A 13,443-nucleotide genomic window follows, 5' to 3' on the forward strand; every position below is an offset into this window, starting at 1 on the left:
AATGATTACATTCATATTAATACCAACTTTTGCCCTACCAAGGCAGAAGAGGACCTCACTTACTTTATGAGACCCTCTTGCTATTCTTCTAGGGAAGAAGTGAGCTCATATAATATGAACACCTAATGGTACTGCACCTTAAATGCCAAGTGGGTTTGCAAAATCATCACAAAGTAGACTGACATAAAGCTGTAAGTCTATATTTAAAAGTCAATTAATGCCAATAAGTAGTCAGGAAATTATTATAGTGTACATTGACACGAACAAGTATCAACTAATGCTTTACTGCCTTTGTTACTGCCTCATCAAACAATTAACTATTATTATTGATCACCTACTATATGTAAAGATGACGCTGTGGGTGATACAAAAAACAAAACTTCTTACTTCTAAGGGATTTATCATTTAACTGGGAGAACACTAAAAACAAACATATTCAAAAAATACAAGCTGAGAATTCATAAGGCAGTAAAAGCCACTAGGTAAGATGATAAATACTAAAATTAACGTCTTCAGGCAAAACCACCAGAACTAACATTTTCAAATGAGTGCTGTCCTTCAATATAGGCTGTGACTGTATTTCAGCGCTGCTGTCACTTGTTCATGGTGTCTCTGGATTTCTCTTAGGGCAGCACCTTCAATAGCTCTACTTTTTTTTTAAAAAATAAATATATTTATTTATTTTTGGCTGTGTTGGGTCTTCATTGCTGCGCACGGGCTTTCTCTAGTCATGGCGAGTGGGGGCTACTCTTTGTTGCGGTGCACGGGCTTCTCATTGCAGTGGCTTCTCTTGTTGTGGAGCACAGGCTCTAGGGCGTGCAGGTTTCAGTAGTTGTGGCACGTGGGCTCAGTAGTTGTGGCTTGTGGGCTCTGGAGCGCAGGCTCAGTAGTTGTGGCGCACGGGCTTAGTTGCTCCACGGCATGTGGGATCTTCCCGTACCAGGGCTTGAACCCGTGTCCCCTGCATTGGTAGGCAGATTCTTAACCACTGCACCACCAGGGAAGTCCCCAATAGCCCATTTTTGAGCCATGTCAAAAAACCAGTCTCTTTCCTTCTCTCACACATTCTCACTTAGCTAATTTACCAGGCTGGGAGACTTGAGGCCGTTTTAAAAATCCAATGGATTCTTAAAGTATGAACAACTGCCGCAGCTGAGGATATTTAGGTAAATATATACTGAAGGCTCTGGAGGACATTTCTACAGAAAACTGCTACATGTATTTTGAATAAGTCCTACAGCACCAGAGTGTCGGAGTTCCCAAGGTTATCACCTGGAAGGGCAACACTCATGCGTATGTATCAGTTCTGGCAGAATGCAAAATACTGTCGGTAGCCTTTCTAGAGTCATACTTTATGTATATAAAAGAAGTGTTCTGAGGTTGGAAGAGGCAGTGCTTGGTGTGGATTAAGGGGGTGCTTTGTGGGAAGGGGAGGTCTGACTCTCCCATTAGAATAACAGTTCCATGAAAACAGGGACTTTGCCTGTCTTATTCCATCATGAATTCTCAAGCGCCTGAAACAATGCTTGGCACATGGTAACACATTCAAACATATTTGTTGATTGAATGAATAAAGAAGTTAGACTTTGAACTAGGTGTTACAGATGAATAGGATATGGTGATAGCAGGAACCAAGGTAAGGCCATATGTATTTTAAACATGTAAGGTAGGGCAGGGTCAGACTGTGGGGTGCCTTAAAAGCCAGACTAACTCTTAAGACAATGGAGAGTGAAGTTTCTGAAGGACAAGTTGAAAAGTGGTATTTTCTAAACATTAACCTGGCTGAATTATGCAAGGAGGAGCGAATGGAGAAATAGAAAGCAGGAAGACCTGTCACTGCAGTACGCCAGGGGCGGGCAACAACCTGAAGATGCAATGGCAAGATAAGAGGAAGGCAGCCAAAGAGGGTCAAAGGTATTAGAAATCATCTTGGGACAAAAGGCAGCACTAAAAAAGGAATACTGCTAAGTCAGTAACTAAGATGATAATGGGCATAGAGATCCTAATGAAGACAGAGGGCATCTACATAAATAATCCCCTAAATTGGGAACCAGGATATGTAAATTACTGACCACTAGTAAACATTAGCCATTTTAATGCTTGTTTTGTTTTTCTTAACAGAGCATCCCTTCCATCTGGTGGCAGTTGCTTGAATTGCAGGCCAAAATCTTAAAGAGGGAAACCAAGCTTCTGGAATAGGATCAGATTGCTAGGCAGATCTGTATGGCAAATCTTCACAGGCTCTCCTACGAAGGGGAGGTAAGAGAGAATAACCATCCATCCCCACGTGGGGCTGTTAAGTTACTGAGTCCAAGGCCCCACAAACCTTAACTATATAAATAACATGACCACACTGAAATGGTGGAAAAGGAAAAAAAAAAGTAATTTTGGAAACAGTGTTTTGACTACATTCTCTAAGACTAAAGACAAAAACAAGTGCTCACAAATATATTTCTCAAGTTAGTCAGATTTGTTTCTCACAGGAGTATGAGTAGCAATTCTGGAATTACTTTAAGTGTACTTGAGGAGTTAGCAAATAAATAAACACAATGAGGATGAGAACCAGGTTTCTCACCACTGAAGAAAGGAGTTACTAAATGGAAAAGGGAAAGGTTCCAATGAACCTTGTGCTGCCGGATTTAATCAAAGGTATCTGTATAAACTGAGTTCAAGTATTGAGTTTATACAGATACCTTTAATTTCAGCCCAACAACTTCAGCTCAGTAGCGATGAGCACAATTAGCGCCCAGATCTTGATTTCTAAATACCATTTGCGAATAATGGAAAGGAATAAGTGATCCTTGAGGAAAAGTCTGAATCCAGGACTGGGACAGGAAAAATACAAGAGGAGCCTAGAACATCATGTGGTACCAGAAAATAAACAAGACTTCAAAAAAGGTTAGGGCCGGGGGAGGGGGAAGGGGTGGGGAGGGAGGAACGGGGAGTTGCTACTCAATGGGTATACAGTTTTAGTTATGCAAGACGAGTAAGTACTAGAGATCTGTTGTACTTAACAATACTGTATCACATACTTAATAATCTGTTAAGTGCATAGAGCTCATGTTAAGTGTTATCACAATAAAATAAAAATTTAAAAATGATGGGGACATGGTGAAAGGAAACAGGCGCCAAATCTGTGACAATCTGAGTAACAGAATGAACAATGATAGTAATGAATTTCAACATAGAATAAAATATCTAGTTTAGCAGGAGAATGCTCTTTTCAGATGAAACTACACAGAGCAAAACTGAGGGGTCTTGAGACCCTCAGAACACCATCTGAACCAGCTTATCAAAGTTGACATTATCATGAGACACACTGACAACATGTGCCTCCGGATATGATGCATTCAGCAGGTTGCAATAGTGCTTCTGTGGTAATTGTGCCCAAATGCAAAACCTGAGTCTAATAATAGGCAAACATTAGACAAACCCAAATTGAGGGACATTCTACATACTAACTGGCCAGCACTCTTCAAACATGTTAAGATCATTAGGACAAAAAAGACAGGAACTATCCTAGGTTAAAGAAGACTAAGGAGATCATGATCCTTAAATGCAAGCATGAGCCTGAAATGGACCACAAAAAGAAAATCTGTGGGACCATTAGCAAAATTCCAGTACAGTATATAGACTAGTTAATAATGTGCCAATTAATATCAATTTACTGATCTTGGTAACTATGTTGTGGGTTATCTAAGGTGTTAACAGTTGGCAAAGCTGGGCAAAGAGTATATGAGATTTCACTAATTTTGCAACTTTTAAAAAGTATGAAATTATCTCAAAACAAAAAGTGAAAAAAACTTTAAAAAACTATACAGAATAGAACATAGGACAGGAGATCAAGTTCTGGTACGTGTCTAAAACAGGCAAACCTAATGCGTATGTTGCATAAATTATATCTAAATTTATATGCTATATGCCATATATGTTACTATATATCACAGAGTAATGTAAATCAGATTAGTCGTTGTTTGGTGCAGGGGTGGAGAAGACTGGAAAGGAGCACAAGTAAACTTTCTGGGGTGATAGAAATGGTCTATATTTGGTTCGGGTGGTAGCCGCATGGATGTATACATTTGTCAAAATTGAACTGTAAACATTTAATGGGTACATTGTACTGTATTTAAACTATACTTTAAGAAAGCTGACTTAAAAATTTTCATCTCAAATCTCTTGCATTAAAAGGAATTTCTGGTTTCTGATTCGTTAAATAGACTGCCTCTGTTTTGCTGACCACAAATTTTAGTACTAAGACAGTAAAAGAAACATGAAAAAAGAAGGAAAAAAAAACTACAACCAAGCTGAGCCAATGCTGGGTTAAATAGTCATAAGTTAAATCACAAGTATTTCATCACATACCTTATAGAAGAAATACTGTACAAGGTGTGCTATTCTCACATAATACAGGTGTCCGTGAGCCAACAGCAGTTTCTTTAAATGTTTAAACTTTGGGACAGAATAATCACTATTCCTGGCTGCTTGGCGACCTTCTTTGCCTTTGATACCTAAAAAAAGAAAAATCTCTATAGGGTGAGTATTTTTATAGAATAAGTAACCACCTGACTTGTTACTTTCGCATTTTTTACTTGCTTACATGTATAGTTCAGTTGAATAGTTTAGATTTGTTTTCTTAAGCAAAAAGTGCTTTCAACACTGAGACTTACCAATAAAAAGTAAAATTATGTTTAATTGACAATTACCTATTTATAACAAAACATAAAATAATTAATAGAATCATTATTTTAATCATTATAAGGCAAAAATTATCCTGAGGAAAAAGTTAAATCTGAAAATTATTTTAAAGGTACTTAGTAAGTGATTAATTATGCATGGCACCAGACTAGGTGCCATATTAAAGCAACTCAGAGACCTGGGGATTATGGTCTAAGAGCTCAAAACTGAAGAGTTATAATGAGATGGTTAAGTCCTTATACTGAATGATACTGAGTAGTGGTTGGCAAACACTTATTCCTGTCCAAAATGTTCATAAGACAGTTGGTTCACACCAAAGATCCTTGAAATTTGGTCCTGTCCAAAACGTCAAGACATCTGGACTATAAGACAGTTGGTCCATGCCAAAAGGTCTTTGAAATCTGGTCCTGTCCAAAATGTCCACGAACATATTTGGTCCATGCCAAATGGTTTTGGACAGGACCAAATTTCAAGGCCCTTTTGCATGGACCAAATGTGCTATGGACGTTTTAGACAAGACCAAATGTCCTGCAAGGCTGAGTAGCAGCCCAGGTATTCCATGAGCTCAAGCAGCTTTAGGCCATTTCCACAGTCAATAACCAATGAGGTGAACTAGAGTTCCACACTAAATAGGGTTACTTGCAAATGGAAAGAATTTGGGAATCCAAACTGTGGTACAATAATCCCCAAGATACTATTTCCATTATTTCTTGCCCACCAAAAAAACCACTTGCCGGGGTGTTAGGACTGCCTCCCAGCAGCCTGACAGGGGAGGAAAGGGTGCAGGTTTTAGAGAAGCTGTTGTTGCATGCCGACATGTAAATTCACCACTACAGCCCAAACCGCCATGCAGATATTGCCATGTGGAAAATCAGCCAGCCAATTATCGTTTCTTAGTCCCAAACAGTTAAGGATCTCAAAAGATATAGTGCAGCAACATAAGCAGGCGATCTGGCCAGGAGCGAAAAATCAATCAAGTTTCATGCATGCTGTCAAAAGTGAGAGCTAAATGATCAACTGCATGGCCAGTAGGTTTGGGAAATTCACTTTATTTGGCTAATATAATAATATCCTCCAACTTGGTATTGCTACATTCCCACCATGGGTAGGACTTTGGCATGGACATATTCCATGATCCGATGAGGACCTTCTTTTGATTAACAATGATCATTCCCAAATTCGGATTCAAGATGAGCAACCAAAACAATCTCTAGAATAATAAGACCACTCTACCTAAAAGCAATACTGATACCTTACAGCTGCCATCTCATTAGATATTTCTTACCTATGCCCACATGGGATTCCAAGATCATACTAACATCATTGGCACCATCACCTATCGACAGTGTTATTGGGCTGCCTTTTAAATTCTTCACCATTCTCACAATCTAAACATTAAATACAAAAGAGGTATAGAAAAGGTCAAAGCAGAATGTGAGATTGTACTACATTGTGGGTATTTGCCTCATTCACACTTGTAAATGGAGGCCTTCAAACAGAAAGGTAGCTTGTGCATATAAGTACAACCAGTCTTGAATTCTCAGGGGCAGAAGAACACAGCTTTTCAAAATGTAATACCGGCGCCCACTTGTTTCTGGTTTTGCGAATGTATGAACTGTCATAAACCATGCCTCATACCTATATTAGAGGTCAGCACGCTTCCCTCTTTTGTCATTGCTTCCTGTGTCCTTTCAGATCACGTATTGAATGAGAGAAAGTGGAGACCAGAGAGCCGATTTGGGGAAACATGCATGGGGCCACCAGGACAAAAGTGGGCACTGAGAAGACAATGTTTCTGGTTACCTCTCCCTCTCTCCTCCCTGCTGACACTCCCACCTCCCCTCGGTGCATGCCAACCCTTATTTCCATCTAGCTGCCGACTAAACTTTACTAAATCACCCAGTGCCCAATATGATATGATATGATCTCTCATACAGGTAGCTGCATTTCAAAAGGGGGCACCTTAAAGGTGATGAGCTTTGCAGAAAGATGCCCGAGATATGTGTATAAAGCCTGTCATTATTCCCTGAGTGTCTCTTAAAGATGTGTCGATGGCACAGTGCAGCTCAATGCTGTGTTCATGGTAAGTACTGAATAAAAGAAATGTTCTCCTGGCAGAGTTACTTGTGGGAAGAGTATTGGGTAAGCAGCTGTCCTCCCACCGTATGTTTTAGAAAATGACTGCTTTATGTCTCAACCCTCAAAACCCCTTGGAATCTAGCAGCTTTTAAAAAGCTTATGTAATTCAGTAGTTAAATAATGCCTTGCAAAAATTTTGTACCCAAAATGGCTTTCACCAGGTAACATAAATAAAATCCATTTTCACATAACTGATTAAAAATAATTTATACGAGGCAAAACCACCCTGCAGTCTTTTCTTTAAACAAAATTCAGTCAGGTTTTAGTTGTATAAAACAACATACCAAAAAAACCCCACGTCCAATCCATTTGACACAAAAATGATGTTACTATGAAATGCCAGCTTTCTCCCAATCCTTCACCTCAACTTGGTTCTTTTAAAAAACTTTATAAGAGTGTCAGAAATAATCTGTGAGTCATCCACAAAAGTAAACTTGTGTTTAATGGGCTACAATACTGTTAAACTAATTGCACTTGTTATACTGTATGCAGTAATGATTTAAACCACAAGGAAGAAAAATGCAGCCAGGAAAGGTCTAGGGAAGGCAATAAAATTATCAAGGGTGACAGCTTCTGCATGAAAATATAGATTTAAAAAGATGAAAGCTTGTCCTTGTGGAAAGATAAAAGGATATATTGTCATGGACCATAAAACCATGAAAGATCTAGGTAGATAAACATGGGAGTTTTTTTTACTGAGTCCCAGGTCACCTGGATTAAGAACTTCTCTTCAATCTCTAGATAGCGTCACAAAAAAGAAATCAATTTACCAAAAACTATTTATTGATCAACTATAACTACATGCAATACAATGTGCAAAAGCAAAGTGCAAATATCCAGAAAGGATATACGGCTTGGTCTCACACCTCAAGAAGCATATAATGGGGAATGGATACAATAATATCAGATAATCAGATTAACAATACAAGATAACAATACACAGTACCTATGCAAGGGAACATATAACACTGTCATCTAAGTTGTCCACATAAGAAGGCCCGTGATGTCAGAGAAGGGAGAGGACACTACATGCCAGAATGATCAGAAATGATTTTATAGAAGGAAGGGTGGTTTGACCTAAACCATAAAAGACTGGTAAGATGTGCATGGATGGGGAAAAGGGGGTTGGAGCAGTATCCCACGGAAAGGGAAGAGCATAGCATGTTCTAAGGCACACAGCCAGTTAAGTACAGTATATGCTTAGAAAACAGATCTGGTTTGGCCAGACCAATGAGTTTTTGTACAGGGGACGTGGATAGGTATATACGGGGCCACATCAACAGGGAGCGATATTATGAAAGTGGCAACAGGGTGCAGGAGAAATGGGAAGAAAAGGCCAGACTGCAGGCAAAGAGAGAAGTTAGTCCACATGGAGTTCAATGAGCTGTTTAAGTCCTGGACCTGGAAGGTAATGGAAAGAAAGAGATGGAAAAGACAGTGTACTAGAAAATGGACAGAATTTGGTGACTGAGACCACATGGAAGGGTAAAGAATGGGGGACGTCAAGGTTTTGAATCTAAAGACCTAGAAGTATAGTGAGCTCAGTGATAGATGTAAAGGGACTTTCCTGGTGGTCCAGTGGTAAAGAATCCGCCTTCCAATGCAGGGGACGCCGGTTCAATCCCTGGTCAGGGAACTAAGATCCCATATGCCACGGGGCAATTAAGCCCACACGCCACAATTACTGAGCTCGCACGCCTCAACGAGAGAGAGAAAACCCGCACGCCACAAGGAAAGATCCTGCATGCCTCAACGAAGATCCCGCGTACGGCGACTAAGACCCAATGCATCCCCCCAAAAAATCAATCAATCAATCAATCAATAAAATAAATATAAAAAAAAGAAAATAACCTATGTGGCCATGACAGATGAGTAGGTGATATCCTGGAAGAGGTGACGATAGTGAGGGAAATAAAACAGACTAAGGACTGAACCACAGGGGGCTCCATAGTCTGGGTGGGAGAAGCAGCACAGTGTTAGGAATTCAGATACTGTCCTGGGCAGTGGAGAAGTTAGAACCCAGGTGAGCAATTTGAGCAGCAGACAATGAATATAGGAGGAAAAAAAAGGGAAAGAGGTATTGCCTTTGACTAAAGGGACAGATTTCTATGGATACTGTTCTGATAGGATCTGCTTCCCCAGCTGGGGCTAACCAAGGCTCTTAAGGTTGAAGAAAAGAAGAGCACCTGATTGTGGTGGAAACTGAAAGTGAGAAGAAGGTAGACAATGCCCTAAATCAGGATGGGCTGTGTGCTCGTGCATGCGTGCATGCATGTGCGAGGTAGGGGGCAGGGTGTGTGAAGGAGAAGGCAAAGGCACAGCGCCATCCGCTAGGTCTAGAGCAAGCAGCTGAGGGACGGGAAGAAGCAAGACCAACACATATAAAAGAATACAGTGTCCGCAGAAGTGAAAAGGTGTGTACCTGAGATTCTAAGGTTCCCGAGACTCAGTGAGTACAAGGAAGCAAGGTGAAGCAGATCAATGCGAGCCAGAGGAGCTGGAAAAGACAGCACACCTGAGGCTGCCCCTGCATTGGGTTTTATTAGGAGTAAAATTTTTGTTAGGCTAAGAGGAATTCAGAGGGAATTCCAGATGAGGAAATTATATGAGGGAAGCTTTGGAAGTTGGTGTGAGCATGGCACGTGGAAGGGACACAAAGGGGGAACAACCAACAGGAGTGGATGATTCTCGCTGGAAGTGAGAGTGATGATGGACACAAAATATGCAGACACATTGAAAGGGTCGACAGGGGTGGCCCCGAGTACCATATTGAGTCATCTGCCCTTCATCCTAAGGGACTAGGAAACTGCTGAAAGGTTCTGAGCGAGAATATATGATGGGAGAAGTACTGTTTTAACAAGATTAATTTGGGAGTATGGGGAAAGAGATGGAATGGGGAAGGGCGAAAGCAAGGAGACTAATGAGAAGATTACATCAAATAGTCTGTGTGTAAAGTCCTAAGGGCTTGCCTGCACTAAGATGGAGATAAAAGGTTTAACAACGTGGCACCACAATGAGAGCTATGACAAAAGGTAGGATCAGTAGGACATGGTGACTATATACGGAGTGAGTGAGAAGAAAAGGATCAAAGGCAGTTTGGAGACTTAGGGAGCCAAAGAAAAATGTCACTGGTAATAGGAATAATAAAGACAAGGGATAAAATAAACTGGGCTGAAGGAGAAAATTATAATATCTGTCTTGGATACCAGAATTTAATGTTACAGTGGGGAATCCATATAGAGCCGTCTAGCAGGCAGCTAGAAATATGAGACTTAACAAAAAGGAAGAGTCAGGACAAGAGATATATCATCAATGGAAGTCATAGAAATGGATGTGCTTATCCAGAGAGATAGGATGTAAGTGAAGAGCAGAGGGAAGACATAGCCCCCCAAAAAAACTGACAATTAGGGAGAAGACACAGGATGAAACAAAATAAAAAGACACTAGGTTGCCAAGAAGGGGAAAAAAAAAAGGACCGTGGACCATCACAGAAACCAAGGGAGGAGAGTTTAAAGGAGGACATAATTGGCAGTGTCAACTGCAGCAGAGAAATGAGGAGAAAACGAAAGACAACACAACGGGTTCAGCAAGGAGGTCCCTGCTCTCCTCCAGGAGATGCAGCAGAGTAAGGTGAGAAGAAAGAATGCATGGGGCTAATGCAATAGTGGAGCCAGGAGTAGTGGGATGAAGGCAGCAGGCACCAAGCACTCATTAGAGAAGTTTGCAAGGTGAGGAATTAGACAGCCAGCTTGAGGAGACAAAAAGGTGAAGCACAGGTTTAATTCAAATTGGTGGGAAGACTTCTGAGTTGGACCACATAGGGGAAGAATCCAGGGAAAATATAATAAGGTACTCAGGGCTCTCTGAAGAAAATTAAAAGTGAACATTTGCACATATGCGTACAGAAGTACCCAGAATGGAACATTAACTAACATCCAGTTACCTGGGCTTTCTGTAACGGTGCCATCCGACAGCAGAGCACCGCAGTGCACTTCATACAGATTTGTAGGAAAATGCTTTTGTAATTGTTAGAACCAGAGTCATGACTAGAATTTAATATGAGAGACAACGTGGAGCCATCAATGATTAATCCATATTCCTGATGTTCTGTCCATGCTCTGAAAAAGAAAAACAATGCTATATTTGAATCAACTATACATTGCTATTTAGGAACTTTAAAAAACCACTCAGAGGAGGGTTATCATCAACCTGGTTCCTGCACCTGTAAATTCTAAAGAAGCAACCGTCTCTATTAATGGCACAACAGAGACTTTCTATCACATCTTTGAGACTCAAGCTGCCCATATAGATGGCACTGAGTTCTAAATATAAAAATAATGGACTTCTAGCAGCCAGTCTCCATATAAGAAACTCAAGGTGAATTTTGGAAATTACAGTTCCATCAAACTCTGATATGAAGACAAATCATCAATCTGAAAACTCCTTAACAATGCAGGGAAAAGACAAAATGGCTTTGGGGTATACAAATCACAGAAGATATTCTTAATATTTTTGCCCGAATGCCAAAACCTATCAATAGACCTGGCTTCTCAAATATGATGGACTACTAAAAAGACATAGTGTTCATTAAAGAATAGCATACAATAATGATATATGTTCCTTAAATAAGTATCATTTTATACTAGACTAGTGGTTTTCAACCATAGCCTTCCTATGAGAGTCATCTGGGCAGCTTGAAAAAAAGCCCATGTCTTAGGTTTATCCACAGACAAATTAAATCAGGGTATCTTGGGCAGGGCTTGGTTATACATAGGCATGTTTTAAAAGGCTCCATAGGTGATTCTCATGTATAGCCAGGATGAAGTAGTATTAGTTGCCAGGAAAGACAAATATAACAGGTGCTGGACTTCCCTGCTGGCGCAGTGGTTAGGAATCCGCCTGCCAATGCAGGGGACACGGGTTCAAGCCCTGGTCCGGGAAGATCCCACATGCCATGGAGCAACTAAGCCCGTGTGCCACAACTACTGAGCCCGCGCGCCTAGAGCCCTGCTCCGCAACAAGAGAAGCCACCACAATGAGAAGCCCGCACACCGCAACCAAGAGTAGCCCCGCTCACCACAACTAGAGAAAGCCCGCGTGCAGCAACAAAGACCCAACGCAGCCAAAAATAAAATATAAATAAATTTATTAAAAAATATATATATATATAACAGGTGCCAAGTATTTAAGAAAAACATATGGGGAAAAACTTACAACTGAGAAAATTCTATCAATTAACATTTTAATTTTTTTTTGCAATTAACAAAAAAACCACCGATTAATTTCTGCTCAGGAAACCTTGGGTGCCATTTGAGAACTGCTGCAGTAGACGTATTAAACATAGCAGGATCTCATCGTTATACAATAGATTCATTTGTCTAATTTTATGCTCCTCAAAGCTTAATGTTTAAAGGAATCTTGCTAAAATTCCTGGGAATCTTGTTAAAGTGCACATTCTGATTCAGTAGTTTTGGGGTGGGACATGAGATTTTGCATTTCTAACAAGCTTCTGGTGATAATGGAGTTGCTGTTCTATGGACTATGAGTAGTGAGAGACTAATATGCCTCTTCCTTCTTTCCGTTCATATTTTGCTTCATGATATTATGAGCATGTTTTATCCACTAATTAAAGAGATAGCAATCATGCATTCTCCTTTGCTCCCCTATTCACAGAGCTGACAATGAGCAGAAAACAATGGCTCAATAATCAATCAAGCGGCAAGAGGGAGGAGATATGGGAACATATGCATATGTATAACTGATTCACTTTGTTATAAAGCAGAAACTAACACACCATTGTAAAGCCATTATACTCCAATAAAGATGTTAAAAAAAAAATCAATCAAGCAGTATTTGGTCTCTAACTAGGCCATATAGAAGAATGGAAAGAATTATTAACTAATCTTTCTTTGGAGAATAGAAAATATCCTTGGGGTAACAGAGGCACACGTGAGAGAATATACCCAACCAAACATGATATTAAATGGTTAATATCTGAAAAGAATGGATACATGTATATGTGTAACTGAATCACTTTGTTGTACACCTGAAACTAACACAACGTTGTTAATCAACTATACTCCAATATAAAGTAAAAATTTTTTAAAAAAGGTTAATATCCAGTGATTGGGACAATAAATACACACCAGGAAAGAACAATGGTTTCTTTGTGAGGTATGATATCTGAAATGGAACTTAAAAGACAGGACAGAAAGAGGTGAAGAAAAGAAGGAATGTATGTGTGGTGCATTAGGAAAATAAGCTGAAAAGGTCACTTGGGGCCTTTGGTACGACCTGATTCTGTGGGTAATAGAGATCCACTAAAGGTTTCTGAGCAGGGCTGTGACATGGGCAGTACTTTATACCTAAGGACCACTCATCTGGCAGAGGGGCTTACGTGCTTTGAGGCACGAGTTACTAGGAATCTGATGTGGAGCACCAGTGGAGAGAGTGGGGACATGGGTAAGGCTTGGTGGCTGATTTGAAGTGGAAGGGACAAAGGAGCAGAACCTGGCAAAAGGGATTCTGTGTCTGATGCTTGTGTAACTTGGGGAAAGAGTGTACCCAACTCCAGATGAGTCAGGAAGAGGGAATGTTGAGATGGTGAGT

At 40.2% G+C, this 13,443-nt stretch overlaps 1 protein-coding gene across 5 annotated transcripts in view; it reads right to left on the reverse strand.

Moving 5' to 3' along the window:
- The window catches only part of ATP11C (ATPase phospholipid transporting 11C), a 167,102-nt gene that overhangs the window by 37,308 nt on the left and 116,351 nt on the right, over positions 1 to 13,443 (reverse strand). For all 5 annotated transcript variants that reach the window (XM_036840109.1, XM_036840108.1, XM_036840107.1 and 2 more), the window contains exons 20-22: positions 10,778 to 10,952; positions 5,981 to 6,083; positions 4,363 to 4,508 (exon numbers count right to left, since the gene is read on the reverse strand). In XM_036840109.1, coding sequence (XP_036696004.1) covers positions 4,363 to 4,508; positions 5,981 to 6,083; positions 10,778 to 10,952 — 424 coding nt within the window. The remainder of the gene's footprint in view (positions 1 to 4,362; positions 4,509 to 5,980; positions 6,084 to 10,777; positions 10,953 to 13,443) is intronic.

The sequence above is a fragment of the Balaenoptera musculus genome, chromosome X (genome assembly GCF_009873245.2).
Source record: "Balaenoptera musculus isolate JJ_BM4_2016_0621 chromosome X, mBalMus1.pri.v3, whole genome shotgun sequence".
In the NCBI taxonomy this organism is placed as follows: Eukaryota; Metazoa; Chordata; class Mammalia; order Artiodactyla; family Balaenopteridae; genus Balaenoptera; species Balaenoptera musculus.